Below are 17,311 nucleotides of genomic sequence, written 5' to 3'. Positions count from 1 at the left end.
TTATCTATCTATTATTTTTTTCTGATTTGATCTATTACTGTTTTTTTTTATCCTAAAAAGTAAATGTAATTAAGTACAAATACATAACTAGAAAAACAAAGAGAAATGTAGGTAAATCGATATCAAGAAAATCAGAGTGTTAAAGACTTTATAGGGTAAGGTTTAATAGTGTTTATATTGGTTCCCAACATACAAGGAACATTTTGTATTAAGATCGTTCCAGATGATCCCAACTTTTAATCAAACCGAATTAGCATTTTCATTAACCATATTCGTTAGGTTTTACGAGTTCGGCATTCCCACATTAAAGTCGAACTGGCCCAAATCCCGCCCGTGGGCGTTCCCCATTTTTGAAGGCGCCTCACGCTTGCGCCCACACAATTTCACTTCATTTAACAAAAAGTGGCGGCCCAACTTAATTTGAATGTTTTATTATCGCTTGACGCTACTTAAACTTCGACTTATGAATATTAAACTGACATTTGGGATGGGAATTATTTTGGAGGTGGGGATGTACATATGTCTATGACATGGATCTGTTGGTTCCCCGCTGCTAATGAAGCAACTCACACGGTGCACCCTCTATAAGCGGAAATTGAGGTTCATCATGTGTTCATCAAAATGAGATTTTTTTCACCTCCCACTCGGTGGAGCACATCCAAACAAACATGTAATAAATAAATGCACAGAAAACGAAAGACTGGGAAAAAGCTTTCAGGGCGTTGCTATCACTGAGTTATAGTTCTTGACAACTGATTTATCAGTCGAGCACGAGATGCGTGTGCCCCGTCTAATCAGAACGCAGCTGCAGGTGGTGCAGTTGGATTTTTTTTATTTTCGGCTGCACCACATAAATTCCATTGCACCACCGTGGTCGAAGATCAAAGAAGGAGGAGGATGCCGGTCCGTAATGGGGAGCATTTCTTGGCGCAGATGTTGGCCCCTTGAGATGAACTGCAGATGCATTGCAACAGGTGGAAATGGTGGAAAATCGGAAAGTATATGTTAGAAAGTTACCGCAACCTTTCCACGAAACATGGTTGGCCTCTTAGTGAAATTTAATTAAAACCAGATAGCGATGGCTCACTGACATACCGATGCCTTTCCTATAAAAGTGCCATGCGCACACATCATAAAAGAGTTTTGAGGCCTCCTTCGGTGAAGGCCAGCGAGAAATGGTAATCGGGTAATTGAAAATTCCCAGCACGTGCTTCTATTTCTGCTCCCGTTCGTGGAAAGGGGAAAACAGTGAGTGCAGAAAGTTCGAGCACTCCACATAGAAATATCATCTGATAAGGTCTTGAAGAGCTTTAGTTATCTACTTCCGTAGTGCCTCGTGAGGGTACGAATTTTAGCTTATCGCGATCAGGGTGCTTTTCTTATCTGATGATCTGGCATTTATGTTTATCGCAAGGTTTTCAGATAAGAATACCAGGAAGAATACATTTTTCTCTCGAATAAAATGATGCCATTCTTACGTAGCTTGTTTTTTATTTATATAGCATGTACTAAGATTAAAAATTTTGTTTACTTATTTTCTGGAATTTATATTATCAATATTAAAAATACAATTTTTTATGCCGACCTTACCTTATCTTAAGCTATACTTTAGAAAATAATAAATTCGCCTCAGGTGCCAATTTTTTTTAAATTCATAATCTGTCTGTCTGTCAACTTTTATGACCCACTGTTAACATGCATTTTGGCCCAGGCCCAACTACTTTGGTACTTCTTGGTTTGTTTAACAGTCTGTTTTGCCCTTTCAAATGAGCTGAACATTAATTTTCACTCGAGTTCATTTTTCGCCATAAAGAGCGAGTTTAACGATCGGTTTAGGCCAGAAAATCAGCGGGGAGATGGAGAATCCCGGGGTATAGGTTTTCCACATGTCGTTCTCGACACTTGGCTAAATGGCCCGCTATCTTTCTGCAGCTCGAAGCACTCGACTGTTGTCTAAATTATGCTATAAATCAGTTTGATGTTGCCATCAATTGTTTACATGGAAGGAATGTATGTACATAATGCATTGGCATCCCAGGCATTTCGAAACAATAATTCGATGCAAAGACCTATAAACAAATATTGAATGCAGTGAAAACAATCAATTAATTGGACAAAGCATAAACTTTATGGCTCAGCTGTAAAATTATAGATATATGTATATGGGGGTGTTATAATTTCAGACAGCTTATAGAGTTGGTTCTTTCTCTTGTTCTTTGGGGGAAATATATATCTCGGGAAACAAAATAAAATATCGTGATTTATGACTTTTCAAACCTTGCAATTTTTCTAAGATACTTTTCAGAATATAGATTATATTATATTATTCTGCAAGCCCTGCATTATGATCTGATTATTTCCGTTAAAAACACAATAACACAATACAGTTTACATATTTTTATTTTCCAGGAGGTCAGCTCAAGACCAAAAATGGCCAAAAATATGTTTTCAACGGAGCTCCTTCGGGGGTATATGTTTCCAAGGCCTGCCTGATCGTCGCTGCCTTCATCACAGTTCTGGCCCTACTTTTCACCATAGTGATTACCTATTTTGTGACGAGGCAGGGATTTCCGCCCAAAGAGCCGACTCCCAGGTGAGTAATAGTGAACCCGATCCAAATCAAATATATGTATTTGGGAGTGGTTTACCTATTAACTTTGGTCGGGTATTTGTGTTTTGTGGTTCGCGGTTCCGTTTTGCATTTCTGCTAAACGTTTTGGCAAGCGTGTTAATTGGCAGTCGAAGGCGACATGACCTCATTTTGGAAAGTGAAAGCAGTTTATGCGTTTCCTTTGGAGTATTTTGAGGTGTGGAAGGGTCAGAGAGTATACATAAATGAGAATTGGGTGTGACCCGAGCACTTTGCATAAAACAAACCCAAATTTGATTTGTATCCTTGTCTTTTCAGTTGCATCACCGCCGTCGATCACACAGAGGTAAATGCGACTCCCATCCAAACGGCGGGATGGGTGAGCTTGAATTCTCCGGCGCCCTTGGATACGGCCACGCCCACTCCGACGCCTTCGCCCACGTCCACTTCAACAACAACCACAACGACTAACACAACCTTGGCCCCGCCCACCACAAGTGGTGTGCCCGAAATAAAGCCGGTGGATCCCAAAGTGGGTGACATTCCGGTGGTGGAGCCACCTGTCGAGGTTGTTAAGGACAACGCCACCAAGCCCACAAATCGTCCCATCAAACTCTACGAAGGATGGCGGCCACTTCACTATAGGTAAGCCCAGCACTTTACCACTTTACTACTTTACTACTTTACCACTTAGGATACCAATTGCTCTTAATGAAAACTTAAGCGAAACACGCGCTGAAGCCCCCTTAATTCCGTTTAAATTGCTTTGCATGCTCGCATTTCAATTTCCACAAAGATGCAATGCAACTGGCACTTAAATTGCTCACTCAGATTTTCCAGCATTTCCGACTCTTTTCTTTTTTTGCTGTCACTGCAAAATGCCGCAATCGATCTAGTTCTAATTCTTGTCCCGCTGACACTTGATGGAAATCTAGACCAATTTGTTAGACTAAAACGCTTCTATCAAGATGTGTTTTGACAAGTTAAAAGAAAAGCCCGTCAGAGGTTTTAGAATGATAACTTAATCGTTTAACAAGATAATTGGGATACAGCTGTCAAACGATTTGAAAAAGCCATCACAACATTTCAAAAAGGGTCTGCTGATAATGTAACTCCATTATGCATTTAAATCATGTTCTGTATTGTATTAACTAAAGCAATTAGTTTCACTAGACACTATTAAATCACAATTATAATTATTTTCTAACAGTCTAAAGTCAAGATAATAGTGTATTTCCTAACTCAATATTTATATACATTTTTAGATATATGAAAAAATCTTTAAAATCAATAGATATTGTATCTGACTTACAGTTTCTATGGAATATTTTATTAGAATTGTATTCAATTTCGTCTGAGAGTCACTTACTTGGTCGTTTAAAGAAGCCCTTAACTGTAGTGCTTTTAAAGGAGTAATAATAAAATGGAAATACATGCTAATAGGGCCAACTTTTTCCAATCCCATCTCATAAATACCGCTACACAGCCGCCGAGTTTTCCCTTATCTTTATCTTTATCCTTGGAAAACTTCTCCACTGGCATCCGCCCCAAGTCAACCCCATTGACGTCACTTTTCTGGGGTCGCAAGTACACGTTTACTTTTCTATTTCTATGGCCCAAAAGTGGGTCAAGGATTGAGCCGTTGCAGTTCAGTAGTCGCCGTGTAACAAAGTGGACAGCCAGCCACTTGAAAGCGGGCTAACAAGTTGTTTAGGCCACCGCAGGAGATGGCCAGTCGGGAGCCAGTCGGCTATACCTATACCATACCATCCTCCAACCATCGGTCATACTTCACTTCACACAAAAGATGCGGCACAGATCTGAAGAAAGAATTAACGCACGCCGACAGTCGGCATGACATAATGCGCCAAATAGATGGTTAGATAGAAAGATATTCCTTGCCCAATGAAGATGCGCATGCATTAATATAATTGACACAGAAAGCCCAAGCTGGGCATTAATTTGAGCACCGCACGCAGCCTCAAAAAAAAAGTTCAGGGGAATCCAGAAGTCGATTCTTGATGGATAGATGGCGGCAAGTGCAACACAGTTTCGCCACTCGAGCGGATCGATGGCAAGTGATTTTGCAGCTGGCGATCAAAGCAAACAGAGTTGACCGGTATCTGTATCTGGGAGATACTATCTCAAAGCGCGCTTCCTGGTTGCCCCCCAGCACACACACGCACTGTAAGCCAATCGCAATCGCCGCAATTAATTGCAACTAGGCGCAAAGCCCGCACCCAGGGGATTCCAGATTGGCCAGGGGTTGGGGATCGGAGGATCGGGAATTGGAGATTGGAGGATGGAGGATTGGGGATGGGGCCACAACTGGCGGCATCTGCCAGCGGGTCTGCGGCATTCTTGGCATTCGTGTGAGAGAAAGAGCCGGGGGAATTGATATTCAATCTATTAGGAATACTCTAAGCCCAAGGGTTAGTCAACTACTTAAGATATTACTGAAATTAAATAGTTATGAGGGATACAAATGGTTAGATAAAATGAGTTTATATTGATTGATAGTTAATGGCCCGTTAAAAACTTTAAAGACTATTTTCTATAGATAATAGTAAACTATCATCATAAAAATATTATGTTCCAAATCGCTTAATTTAAATGCCACAAGTCTTTAACTCATGTGTCTATAAAGAATTTATTTATGTGCTAAAAAATTATTATTAGAAGAGTGTTCGAAGCTCTGGGCCCAAATATATTTAATTTTTGTATGACTCTTTTCACGACCATAAAATGCAGTACAACCTTCCAGCTGTTTTTTAAAGATGCAAATTGATTAACAATTATCTTGACTAACCATAGAGCATTATTAATTCATTATACTTATCTGAGAAACTATTCCGCTTCTTGTTTGCTTTGATTTGATTGCTGATGCGGGTCATGATGGCATGCATTTCATTTGCCGCCATCCCGGACTAATGGCGACGTCCGAAGTTCGAGGCAGATTGGATTGGATTGCATTGCCCCCGAATGGGTGCCAAACACATGTTCGGATGCGGTCCCCACTAATTTGCCCTCTTGGCGATTGATTGATTGATTGGCACTTTTGATGGGGCCGACCTGACATTTTTGGCAGCCTTTTGCATTTGCATCGCATTTCACCTGCAAACGGATGTTTGCTCTGCCATTTCCCGATCTATTTTTATGATACTTACTACACCTACTATATATGATACCTTCTAAATGGTACCCCTCTTCTTGCAGCCTGCTGATTGAGCCCAGTGTGGAGACATCTATCAGTAATGGCAGCCTGACCATCGAGATAGAGAGGGATGTGTCCAAGGTGACCAGCTGGGAGCCCATTGTTCTGGATGTGCATAATGTCAGTATCTCCAATGTCCGGGTGATCCGTGCCCTGCCAACTAAAACGGGCAATGAGGAGCAAGAGCTGGAGTTTGATAGTGACTATGGAGAGGATAATGCCACCTTTGTGGTCAGTTTGGATAAGGCTTATTCAGGGGAAACCCAGTTGAAACTGCAGCTCAGTCTGGATTTCATCAGCCAGGTGACGGACACTCTGCAGGGCGTCTACAAGACCAGCTACATCAATCCGGACACCACTAAAGAAGAGTAAGTTAATAACCCTAAGTTATAGAAACCCTACTTACAATTCCCCCCTTTTTTTAAGATGGATGATCAGCACCCAGTTCTCGCCCATCGATGCCCGTCGCGCCTTTCCCTGCTTCGATCGTCCCGATATGAAGGCCAACTTTTCAGTCAGCATTGTCCGGAGCCTCCAGTACAAGATGGCCCTGTCCAACATGCCTAAATCCCACACTAGTCGCTATCGCCGGGGTTATGTGAGGGATGACTTTTTGGTCACACCCAAGATGCCCACATATTTGGTGGCTTTTATTGTGTCCAATATGGTGGATTCCCGATTTGCCGCTCTGGACAGCGAAATGACGCCCCGAGTGGAGATCTGGACGAGACCCCAGTTTATAGATATGACCAACTATGCCTATAAGATGGTACGAAAGTTCCTGCCCTATTACGAGGATTTCTTCGGCGTGAAGAATAAGCTGCCCAAGATCGATCTGGTGTCGGTGCCAGACTTTGGATTCGCTGCCATGGAGAACTGGGGACTGATTACCTTCCGGGACTCAGCTCTTCTGGTGCCCGAGGACCAGGAGCTGGCCTCCTCCTCCGAGCACATGCAATATGTGGCCCAGATTATTGCCCACGAACTGGCCCATCAGTGGTTTGGCAACCTGGTGACCCCAAAGTGGTGGGATGATCTCTGGCTGAAGGAGGGATTCGCCTGCTATATGAGCTATAAGGCCTTGGAGCACTCCCACCCAGAGTTTCAGATCATGGACACTCTGACCACGCTGGAGTTCAAGGAGTCGATGGAGCACGATGCCGATAACACCTCGCATGCCATATCCTTCGATGTGCGCTCCACCAACGATGTGAGGCGCATCTTCGATCCAATTAGCTACTCCAAGGGCACCATCCTGCTGCGCATGCTCAATTCGATTGTGGGCGACGTGGCCTTCCGCGCGGCCACTCGGGATCTGCTCAAGAAGTTCGCCTACGGGAATATGGACCGCGATGAGCTGTGGGCCATACTCACCCACCATGGTCAAGAGCAGGGCACTTTGCCCAAGGATTTGACTGTAAAGCAGATCATGGACTCGTGGATCACCCAGCCAGGTTATCCGGTGGTCAATGTGGAGCGACGTGGTGCTGATCTCATCCTGACCCAGCAGCGCTACCTGCTGCCCTCAAAGAATCCAGCGGACCAGAGCAGCTGGTTCATACCCATCACCTTCGAAACCGATGAGCTGCGCAAGGGTGACAATATACCATCCCATTGGATGAGGAGCCAAGATGAGGGAGAGCTCATCGTGGGCAATGTCTTCAAGCACAACAGCAACAGCGATAACGTGATCTATCTGAATCTCAACCGTCAGGGCTACTATCGAGTCAACTACGATATGACCTCCTGGCTGGCGCTCAAGAAGAACTTTAGCACTCTGCCCAGGATCACAAGAGCCCAGTTGCTGGATGATGCACTGCATCTGTCGCAGGCGGAGTACCTCACCTATGATATACCGTGAGTTCATAAAATGTTAACATATTATATGAAAAACGTCTTAATCACCATGGATGCTTACAGATTAACCTTCCTTATGGAGCTGTTCACTTCTGTGGATGATGAGTTGCTTTGGAGTGCCGCCAAACCTGGTCTCAACTATCTCATTTACAACCTCAAGAGGGAGCCTGCCTACGAGACCTTCAGGGTAGGATATTATAAAGACTTGTACCTCTTAGAGTTACCTATTTTATTTTTCTTTTTAACAGGCCTTCATGAAGTTCATTGTACGTCCCGCCTTCGATCATTATGGTCTGAATGAGCCGGACAATGAGTCCCATTTGCAACTGAAACACCGCGCTTTGGTGGCCTACTTTGCCTGCAAATTTAACTACGATCGCTGCACCCAAGTGGCCCAGATGAAGTTCCGCGAGTGGATGCGCGATGCCAAAAAGAATCCGTAAGTTTTGTATACCAAAGAAATATAAACAAACTCCTGTTAAATTTTATTTTTTAACCCCTAGCATAAAGCCAAATCTCAAGTCTGTCATTTACTGCACATCTCTGACGGAGGGCTCTTCACCGGAATGGTACTTCGCCTACAAGCAGTACAAGTCCACCACGAGTGCTTCGGAAAAGGAGGAGATACTGACCTCGCTGGGCTGCACCACCAAACCCTGGCTGCTGTCCAAGTGAGTTCTTAACTAACCAAATTCCAAAGATAGAGGATTAATGTATGCCAAACCATCTCATAGGTACCTCAACATGACCATCAATCCCACATCAGGCATACTGAAACAAGATGGAGCCTTGGCCTTCCGGGCAGTGGCCTCCAATGCCATTGGTCATGAGATAGCCTTTGACTTCCTGCAGAGCAACATTAAGGAGATTGCCGAATAGTAAGTTTTAAATAATGATATTATGAATACATGAACTAAGGGATGTTACCCAACAGCTATGGCGATGGCTTCTCCACTCTGTCCGAGATGATCAAGTCGCTGACCATCTACATGAACAAGGACTACCACAAGCACCAACTCCTGGACTTGGCCGCCACCTGCCGCAAATTGGGACTGAAGGCCGTGGAATCGGCCATCGATTTGGCCCTGGAGCAGGTCAACAATAATATCTACTGGCGCAGCCACTCTTACCACAGCCTCAAGAACTTCCTCGAGGGCATCGTCAGCGAGTTCCAGATCAACATCTTCTAGATGATCCACATTGGGAATGGGGGACAGAGAATTCAAATTGATTTCAACCAAAAAACGCGATTTAGTTACCCTTATTTGTATTCGTGCAAGGGCCTCAAATTATTTTTAATGAAACGAATTATTTGCGAAAAGTGATATAAACGTGTAAGTTAGCCAGCATAATTTAGGTAACCGATTACTTTTTGCAATTGTATATTTATTTATTTGTAAGTCGCGCTTCTTCTGCTTCTTGGCTTGCTCTGCAACGTTCCTATTAAAAAATAGAAAGAGACCGGAAAATACATAGATCGAATAACTCTCATTCATCACTTTAGGCATCAGTTTTAAAACCCAATACAATATATCTGCCACAAAATATCTAATGCTGCTTGTGTAAAATCTGTATTACCCATACGTATGATTGTCAGGTACTTTATGTTCGCACCTTAGATCCTAAGTGTATCAATCTAGCACTAAGAGAACCAAAAATCTATTTTGTAGTCGATCCAATCAAGATGTTTAATGGCCATGGGAAGTAAACGGAAGGAGGTTAAGCTTCGGGCTTAGAATATTGAAACTGAGTGTCCTTAATGCATGGTTTAAAATGTTTGCTTGAGCAAGGTGGTACACACACATACACACAAATATATTTATTAATAAACGAGTACCTATTATGTATTTTGTAAAGCCCCACACGGAATTTCTTGTATCGCTGCTGCACAACCATGTAAATAAGTTTTAAAGCTTACACTTAACATTTAAATAAAAATGTATTTACGTAATTTTATTCAAAACTATCTTTTTTATTTGGGTATTGTTTTCCAGCAGAGTTTTGAATTTGGCGGTAGAAGAATTTGAATGCCACAGTTGATGTGTCCCTAGTTTGACAGCCATATTGTATTTTCAGGATTGCCTACTGCGGTCATACTGAACTGGGACCTTAAAAAATGTGCTATATATTCCTCGTTGAACTTTTTTAAAAGCTAATTTGTTCGTTTTATTATTTCAGTTACAACAAATTCTTAAGACCACTAAAAATACATATTTGGGGGCATTTAGATAATTTTTAAACTTGATGGCAACCCTATGCAATGTTTTCATGGGTTTTTTGCCTATCAAAGCACGGTCTTACTATCAAAAAAATAATTTTAAATCGTAAACAAACCTACAATTTTCCATTAAAAGTAAGTAAACACTTATTAAATTTATAAAACTACATTTAATTAACAGTAATACTTACATCAGACCAATAACCAAGAGTCTGGATAGATATAAGACCATTTTTGATCTTGGGACAACATGTGTTTTACGGATGTTTTACTATCTGAACTGTACTTAAACTACATATTTCCATCTAGTGCTCTCCAGGCGGAAGTGGACGCCATCCGAGGAGGACAGATTCATCGATATCTGGTTGCACAACTTGCATCTTTTTGCAACCGGCAGGAAACTGACTTACATCTACTCGGAGCTGGAACTGTACTATCGGGAAGTTGGCTTAGAAATCAACGCTCAAGGAATCAAGTCGAAAATGGAGACATTAAAGCGAAAATATTACTCGTCAGTATAGTTATGTCAAATTGAGAATCGGCTTGATTAATTCCAAGATTTCAGCTTGTTGTACTCGGACAACGAAGACCAATCTACTATCTGGAAACACTTTGACACGATGGCACTCATAGTAGCCGGTACTAACAAAGAGACCAAGGATACGGAATGGAAGGACTATACGCAGCCACCAAAAACCTCTCGTAAGAAGTTTCGCAATCCCTTTATATCACTCCAACTAACCAAGATCTTGTACTATTTTTTAAGGCACCACTCGTTCCTCTGTTTATATGGACGAAGGCTCACAAACCCAGAGCGAATATGGTTCGAAAACTTTTAAATCTTTTCAATATTAAGTTCTCATAATGATATTCACTTTCTTATAGAAGGAAAATTTAACAGTGTTTTTCTGGACGAAAGTTCGGTGCACCTTTTTAGCGACGAGGAAAACCCTAAGCCCAAGAGGGTAAGGCGAAGATTCAGTAACACCAGCAACGTCCGAGTCAAGTCTCGAAGAGTTTGGCGGTCGGAGGACGAAAGCCGATTCGTTGATGTCTGGGCAAAGTTTGCAGCTGATTTACAAAGCGATAGGACAAAAATGGATGTTTACAAGGATATGCATCGTGAGCTTCAGGAGCTTGGTATTGATATATCACCAAACGATATAAAGTCCAAAGTGGAATCACTTACGCGCTCCTTCAGGTAATAGCCATCAAATCCAATTGAATTTCTATAATTTATCGGGAACCATTGCAGAACTCATCAACATACTGTGGGAGACAAATCCGAGTGGATTCATTATTCCAAAATATCTCGGATCCTGAGTCCTATAGATTTTAAAAAGCTTCAAAATTCTTCTGAAAGCAGTAGTTCCGAAGAAGACTCAGAGTGGTTTAAGGAAATGGAACCAAAAGAAACAGAACCCGAGACCTGTAGCAATCCCCCGAACTCTACCGACCCTGTCGTCAAACAAGTAGACGTTAGTATTGAGCCAGAACCGGTAATATCTACCAATCCCTCGAACTCGAACGACTCTGTTGTCAATCAATTCGACGGTAGTACTCGGCCCAGCTCTCCCGAATCCAGCATAGAATTTTCCATGGTTGAATCTGATCCGAGGCACTGCCAAGTGTCTATTGAGATATTGGACCAAGAGGAAGCGATCAAGCCATTGGCATCGCCCCCTTTGGAAAAACTAAAAGCGGCTGAAGACTTCAGTAAGTTTGTAACAAAAGAGTTGGCCGTCTTGAATGATGATTTGCTAATTGAAGCTAAGCGCCAAATATACAATATTATTTGTGGCCTTCAAATTAAACAAAATGGACTTAAAAAAAACTAGAACTGACCAAATAAACAAATGTTATTTTCCATAAAAAGTGTATTATTTATTTTGAATCGCCATTAAGTTGTTAGTTTTATTTGCTTAAACATATTTTTAAATTAGGTAAAAAATTAAAAAAAAAAAAATTGTAGGTTCTACCGAGATTTGAACTCGGATCGCTGGATTCAAAGTCCAGAGTGCTAACCATTACACCATAGAACCGCGTTGTCAGGCTGACGCAAAACAAAATATCAACCTCTAGCACAACAAAATGGACGAAAACCATGATTTTGGCTGAGATAATTTGAAAAGATTATGTTTTTATGAAATAAGTTATTATAAAAATGGTTTCTTATTATAAAACATATAAAAAAAAAACAAAAAAGAATTTGAGATGCAGGTTCTACCGAGATTTGAACTCGGATCGCTGGATTCAAAGTCCAGAGTGCTAACCATTACACCATAGAACCTTGATACGATGCCTGCTGCTAAAACACACTTTTCTGCTGCGGGTACACTTTTTGTTGTTCTAGGGTGGTTTTTTGAGGGGTGGGTGGTAGAAAGGGAAACTATTGGGTTGTGTATTATTTCTTTTCTTTTGTAATTAAATTTCATTCCATTCCAAATAATTCGGGGCAAGATTTATTTGGCGGGCTAGCGCCACCGTGTGGATTATGTATTATAAAACTAGGAGTGAAATAAGGAAATACGATACAGAAAAAGGAAACGTTTTTGTTATTTTAGGTAGGGTTTTTGTCGGTGTTGATGCCAAGTCAATAAGAAATAAGAATAAGTAACAAAGAAAAGACCAGTTTAGAAACAACGCAGTTTCGAAATGTGATTTCGTTTGCCATATCGTTGCACAAATGCACATATTTTTTTTGAGTCATAATCAACTATATAAAGACCAAAACGACTTTTTTAATCTTATCATAATTTTGAGGGCCATACCAAGGTTTTTCTTTCATAAATTCCCTCTCATATCAACGACCTGTAAAAAATTCATACTTTTGTTGCCTAGCAGGCCGGCATTTTTTTGCTTGATCGATATACACAAGAAAAATTAGAAAACCTCAAGCAGTTGTTATATATTTATTTCATAGAGCAAAGCCGAAATAATGGAAAACGACAATAAGAAATCTTTATTGGAGAAATATAATATACCCTTGCACCATTTGGACTTTGCCTACGTGGAAAAGTGTACAAATGGTCGGGAAATGGAGAAGATTGTGCAAATCCTGCGGTCGGGCCAAGAAGGATTTTACCCTGATTTGTTGCGATGTTCGGAGGAGAAGCTTAAAGAACTGAAACCAGATAGTAGATTATTTCGCTACGAGGAACAGATTAAGCACAGTAATGTCTTGGACAAAAATGAACTCAAACCCATCCTGGTAGGTTTTTTTAATCTCTCTTTGAAATAGGCATTGACTTTATGAGACAATTTAAGGATTGGACTGAGGCTGTTAAATCGAAGGACAGTGCTTTAAACGAGCTGAAGAAATCTAAACAGAAGTTGGATCTTCCCTCGGTACGCAAACTTTCCAAAATCGATTTGGAAAAACAGAAAACTGAGACCTCAAAGCCTGCGGCAAAGGCACCCTCGTCGACCAAGGCTACGATCAAAGATAATAGGATTAAATCAACGGATTACCGTAAATGGGATAAGTACGATCCCGATGAGGAAATCCTGCGCATGGATCTGGATGAGGAACGCAGCAAGGAGCTGGCCGAGCAGATGGTTTCTAGTCACCGGAAATTGGATACCGAGGATGAGTTGAAAAACGAAAAGGCCTCCCTGTATGAACGTCTTCAAACACAGTTGAAGAACCTAAGCCAACTGGAGAGGGAACAATTCGCAGAGAGGTAGTTATTAAAGTGTTTCTTATCATATCGCTTAAATATACTTTTTTCCTAAAGACACCGTCTAAAAGGAAATGAGTGCTTCAAAGCCAAGGAATTTGATAATGCCATTGAAGAATACAACTGTGCAATTCTTTATGATCCTGAAAACGCAGTACATGCTTATAACAATCGCGCTGTATCACGTAAGTGGTTAATCATATTATTAAAACCCGAAATAATAAATCAATTATTATCTCCTTCCTGACAGATATCAAATTAAAGAAGTACTTTTCAGCCATATCTGATTGTCAGGCTTGTTTGCAGCTGGACCCAAAAAATGTCAAGGCCCATCTTCGCCTGGCAGATGCTCTTGATGCCAATGGAAAACAACTTGAGGTGATACTTGTACCTAACATTTCCCTTTTAAATATAAACTAAAAGAGTTACCCTCTCTTAGTCCCTGTCAGTGTACAAAAAAATACTAGAACTGGAGCCAGATAATGTGACTGCCAAGAAGTCCGTGGAGAAGCTAACTTCTCTGCTGGGCGAGGTGGCTCCTGCCAGTGCCACACGTTTGATGATTGAGGAGCTAGATCCGCCCAAACTGAAGACTTCCGAGTCCAAGAAACAGCTGGCTAAAACTGCAAGTGCTCCAGCCCCTAAGGATTACGATCTAGCCGAGTTAATTAAACCAAATCGCATGGTTAAAAGCAAACTAGTTTCAGCCGCCGAGGCCTTGGGCAATAAGTTCCAGGCTCCCAAGGGCGGAGCTCCCGAGAAGCCCCCACTTCCGCCAACCCCACAAGAGTCAATTTTGCGTTTGCCCCAGGACAACATCAACACTAACAATAAGCTGCTAATCCAGGAGATTTAAAGGTCATCCCTGGTTAGCTGGAATAGCACAAGGTAAATGCAGCCAGGGCTTTATTATGACTGTAAATGTGTGTATAAGTACAAATAAATGATGGCAGAGTCACTGCTGCAGTAATTTCTTAACATAGCGGCCAACCACCAGGAAGGGCCGCTGCTCGAATTCGTGCTTCTGGTCCATTGTGATAGTGACCTGGGGAGAAAAGGGTTTTAGCCTGCCACAATATTTACATTTTCCCTTACCTGATCCCCTTCAAGGCGATTCACCAGGGTCACACAAACATCCCCGGCCTTGACTCCCACTTTTTTGGTTACTGAGGCAAACATGCTAGCCTCCATCTCGATGTTTCGAATTCCCAGATCATGGCACTTCTGCAGGAAGTCCATCTTGTCCTTCTCAGTGTACTCGCATATAGCTCCGTCGGTGCGGCCCTGACCTGGGTCAAAAGCCTTCTCATTGGGCATCTCTGGTTTGAGAACACAGTATCACTTACCCTCGTAAAAGCAATCTGTCCCCATTGTGTTGGCACTTATGGTCTGAAAACCGTCATGAGGATCGGCACCATATTCCATTATCTTTTTGATCACGTCTTCAGAAAACTGAGCTGGTCGTACCACACGTTTTCCAAGAATAGCCTGATAAAACAGAAGGGATTTATATGTAGTCTTCAAAATTTGTTAGTTTATTACCAACGATCTCATGTTCGTTGCGCAGCAGACCATTAAATGCATCCTTGGTGACCACCACTGTGCCAGGTGGCACTCCCAGTCCTCCGCAGGTGCCGATGCGCAGAAAGATGGGATCCTGGCAGCAGGCGTACTTGACCAGCTTGAGCAGCTCGTGAAGCACAACGCTAAAGGTGGAGGATCCAACCCCGTGACTTACGCATAGTACCGGACCCACCTTGTACATGGCATAGCGTCTCCCACGCTCGCACAAATCCACCGGATCACTCGGGTCTGACACTCCCAATACCTTTCGCATGTATAAAGCCAGCTCCCGCATTCGAGATGCAGTTCCACCCGTGCAGACCACCTGAAAAAGTCCCCAATCAGACGAATACAATTGATTTAATTATCATTTTCTCACCCTCACGTCGCCAAATCTCTGCTGAATATCACTAGTATCCTGGGTATTTGCCACATTAATATCCAAGTGGTACAAAAAGTCCGATGGCATCGTATCCAAATTGGGATTGGCCAATTTTGGAATACTGAATATATTTTATTAAAATAGTTTTTTAACTTTACAGCGGCTTGTACTTACATTTTCGACATTTTGAGCTGATTCCTTGGTACTTTATTTAAAGCAAGAATTGAAGTCTGATAGTATTAACTTAAACAAAATTTTTTGCGAGATTTAATTCTAAGCATTCCTATGATTGGCCTAGAAAGATTTGTTAGGTTTAACCACATCTTTGTAAAATCTTATTTTTAGTCTGTAGAAAAAAATGAATAAGAATATACCCATATATTGCAAATATGTGCTTTTTAGTTATCTGAATGAATGGGGGGAAGATCCCCCCACTCGACTATGTACGTAATATGTATTTTATTCAAACATTTTTGATTTCTCCTTAACAAATTTTACTTATATGTCTCAGAACCAAGTTCTGGATCCGCCACTGGGGTGTGTCGTGTATATGCAGCCATCTATAGTACAAAATACACTTTTATATTTTTCTTTGTTATGTTGTACCTCTTTACTGAAAAGGCGCGCGATCTTTTCACTCCGAGTGCAGGGCAAAAACTTAGCTGTACAATATTTTTGCGATCGTCAATGCAACTGGGTCGACGTCGTTGCAGCTATCTGGTATATAATGTACAGTGTAATCAAGTAATCACTCAAGAGTACTGAAGAAATCAAAAAAAGCTTTCACCAGTTTAATAAAAATATGAAACTGTTATAAACTAAATAAACTTATTTTTGCGTTTTAATAGGAAGGGTATTCAATTTAAATAATTTTTTCTTTTAAAATAAGTTTAAAATGTTCTACTTTTGATCGCAAATTTAAATAAAATAAATCACAAAATGTTATTATATTGATACCAAAACGTTCTGGAAAACAGAACAAAAAACTTATTTTTATACCATTTGATACAAATATGTTTTTAAATTAAGTCAAAAATCAACTTGAAAATGGAACGAAATCAACTCATTTCACTTTGTTAGTTCCTATCATTTTGTTCTTCAATCAAGGTCATTCAGATCAAAGTAAGAACATTTCTACTTATACGGTTTTTAAGAACGAATTTTTTCAATTCGAGCACAATGTACTACTGACCTTTCCAAAACCTGATGACCTTAGATAGTCATATCATTTAAAAAAAGTGGAAGTCAGAAAGACTTTACAGTTTTTTTCGTTTGTGCACTTTATTTATTGAAACAAATGTATAACCATTTTTCGTTATAAAGGTGGATAAGCAGTGTACTGCGCTGTAAGAAAGAGAAACACAGCCGTTTTATCATTGAGCGAAGTCCTACACTTAGAAAAAAACCGTGCCAAAATGAAGTACAAACAGCCTTGATTTAAGAACGATTTTATGCTTACCATTTAAGAACGTTCGTGCTGAAAAAGTTCTCACAATGGTCATATTTTGGATTAAAAATCTAACAATTCCTAACTTTTTATTCTGAAAGTTCCCGTTATATAAGGAGTATAAATTACACTGAAAATATTAATATTATTTAGATAAATCTAGTTTATTTCATTTTCCATTCCTTATTTTTTATGATTTTTTTAAGGTGACAATGTCGAAAAAAATTTGTATAAAAAAGAGAAAAATATGGCTCAAATTCACGTTTTTAAACTTTTTCAAAAAATCATAAAAAATATAAGCAAAATGATTTTTGAAAAATTCTTTTTGCAGTTACTATTATTTTTGTTCGTTCTTTTCAA

The 17,311-nt window shown here is 40.7% G+C and overlaps 4 protein-coding genes and 2 non-coding genes across 11 annotated transcripts in view; 3 read left to right on the top strand and 3 right to left on the bottom strand.

Annotated features, from left to right (window-relative positions):
- The window catches only part of LOC119545726 (aminopeptidase N), a 31,643-nt gene extending 22,019 nt beyond the window's left edge, over nucleotides 1-9,624 (top strand). For both annotated transcript variants that reach the window (XM_037851544.1, XM_037851543.1), the window contains 9 exons: nucleotides 2,410-2,593; nucleotides 2,909-3,235; nucleotides 5,807-6,172; nucleotides 6,231-7,661; nucleotides 7,725-7,848; nucleotides 7,910-8,100; nucleotides 8,165-8,332; nucleotides 8,396-8,539; nucleotides 8,596-9,624. In XM_037851544.1, coding sequence (XP_037707472.1) covers nucleotides 2,410-2,593; nucleotides 2,909-3,235; nucleotides 5,807-6,172; nucleotides 6,231-7,661; nucleotides 7,725-7,848; nucleotides 7,910-8,100; nucleotides 8,165-8,332; nucleotides 8,396-8,539; nucleotides 8,596-8,851 — 3,191 coding nt within the window. In that variant the 3' untranslated portion in view covers nucleotides 8,852-9,624. The remainder of the gene's footprint in view (nucleotides 1-2,409; nucleotides 2,594-2,908; nucleotides 3,236-5,806; nucleotides 6,173-6,230; nucleotides 7,662-7,724; nucleotides 7,849-7,909; nucleotides 8,101-8,164; nucleotides 8,333-8,395; nucleotides 8,540-8,595) is intronic.
- Nucleotides 9,625-9,982: 358 nt separating this feature from the next.
- On the top strand, nucleotides 9,983-11,740 carry LOC119554283. 2 transcript variants are annotated; one of them, XM_037865142.1, is made up of 6 exons: nucleotides 9,983-10,014; nucleotides 10,189-10,390; nucleotides 10,445-10,581; nucleotides 10,646-10,702; nucleotides 10,765-11,080; nucleotides 11,135-11,740. In XM_037865142.1, coding segments are annotated over exons 1-6 (1,296 nt in total). In that variant the 5' UTR covers nucleotides 9,983-10,013; the 3' UTR covers nucleotides 11,718-11,740. The 2 variants fall into 2 exon arrangements, with proteins under 2 accessions (XP_037721070.1, XP_037721078.1); XM_037865150.1 differs by having other exon boundaries at nucleotides 9,985-10,014; nucleotides 10,076-10,390.
- Nucleotides 11,741-11,849: 109 nt separating this feature from the next.
- Trnaq-uug lies at nucleotides 11,850-11,921 on the bottom strand. Its single transcript has one exon. It is a non-coding gene; the product is annotated as a tRNA-Gln (tRNA).
- A 176-nt stretch (nucleotides 11,922-12,097) lies between these two features.
- Nucleotides 12,098-12,169, bottom strand: Trnaq-uug. Its single transcript has one exon. It is a non-coding gene; the product is annotated as a tRNA-Gln (tRNA).
- Nucleotides 12,170-12,742: 573 nt separating this feature from the next.
- On the top strand, nucleotides 12,743-14,517 carry LOC119563197 (sperm-associated antigen 1). Of its 2 annotated transcripts, none has more exons than XM_037876486.1 (5): nucleotides 12,743-13,052; nucleotides 13,121-13,562; nucleotides 13,617-13,744; nucleotides 13,810-13,937; nucleotides 13,999-14,517. In XM_037876486.1, the coding sequence occupies exons 1-5, from the start codon at nucleotides 12,818-12,820 to the stop codon at nucleotides 14,413-14,415; spliced, it is 1,350 nt and encodes a 449-aa protein (XP_037732414.1). In that variant the 5' UTR covers nucleotides 12,743-12,817; the 3' UTR covers nucleotides 14,416-14,517. The 2 variants fall into 2 exon arrangements, with proteins under 2 accessions (XP_037732414.1, XP_037732412.1); XM_037876484.1 differs by having other exon boundaries at nucleotides 12,744-13,090; nucleotides 13,147-13,562.
- Nucleotides 14,464-16,180, bottom strand: LOC119563199 (uridine phosphorylase 1-like). Of its 3 annotated transcripts, none has more exons than XM_037876489.1 (7): nucleotides 16,111-16,180; nucleotides 15,679-15,715; nucleotides 15,502-15,625; nucleotides 15,106-15,447; nucleotides 14,906-15,047; nucleotides 14,655-14,848; nucleotides 14,464-14,604 (listed from the first exon to the last, which is right to left on the bottom strand). In XM_037876489.1, exons 2-7 carry the CDS (start codon nucleotides 15,687-15,689, stop codon nucleotides 14,515-14,517), a joined length of 903 nt encoding a protein of 300 aa, XP_037732417.1. In that variant the 5' UTR covers nucleotides 15,690-15,715; nucleotides 16,111-16,180; the 3' UTR covers nucleotides 14,464-14,514. The 3 variants fall into 3 exon arrangements, 2 of the variants coding, with proteins under 2 accessions (XP_037732417.1, XP_037732416.1); XM_037876488.1 differs by having other exon boundaries at nucleotides 15,679-15,798; nucleotides 16,111-16,160; XR_005222117.1 differs by lacking the exons at nucleotides 14,464-14,604; nucleotides 16,111-16,180 and having other exon boundaries at nucleotides 14,708-14,848; nucleotides 15,102-15,447; nucleotides 15,679-16,093.
- Between the last annotated feature and the right edge of the window lie 1,131 nt (nucleotides 16,181-17,311).

The sequence above is a fragment of the Drosophila subpulchrella genome, chromosome 3R (genome assembly GCF_014743375.2).
Source record: "Drosophila subpulchrella strain 33 F10 #4 breed RU33 chromosome 3R, RU_Dsub_v1.1 Primary Assembly, whole genome shotgun sequence".
Classification (NCBI taxonomy): domain Eukaryota; kingdom Metazoa; phylum Arthropoda; class Insecta; order Diptera; family Drosophilidae; genus Drosophila; species Drosophila subpulchrella.
Note: the sequence above shows the minus strand (reverse complement) of the source record. Positions and strands in the feature narration are given on the sequence as shown.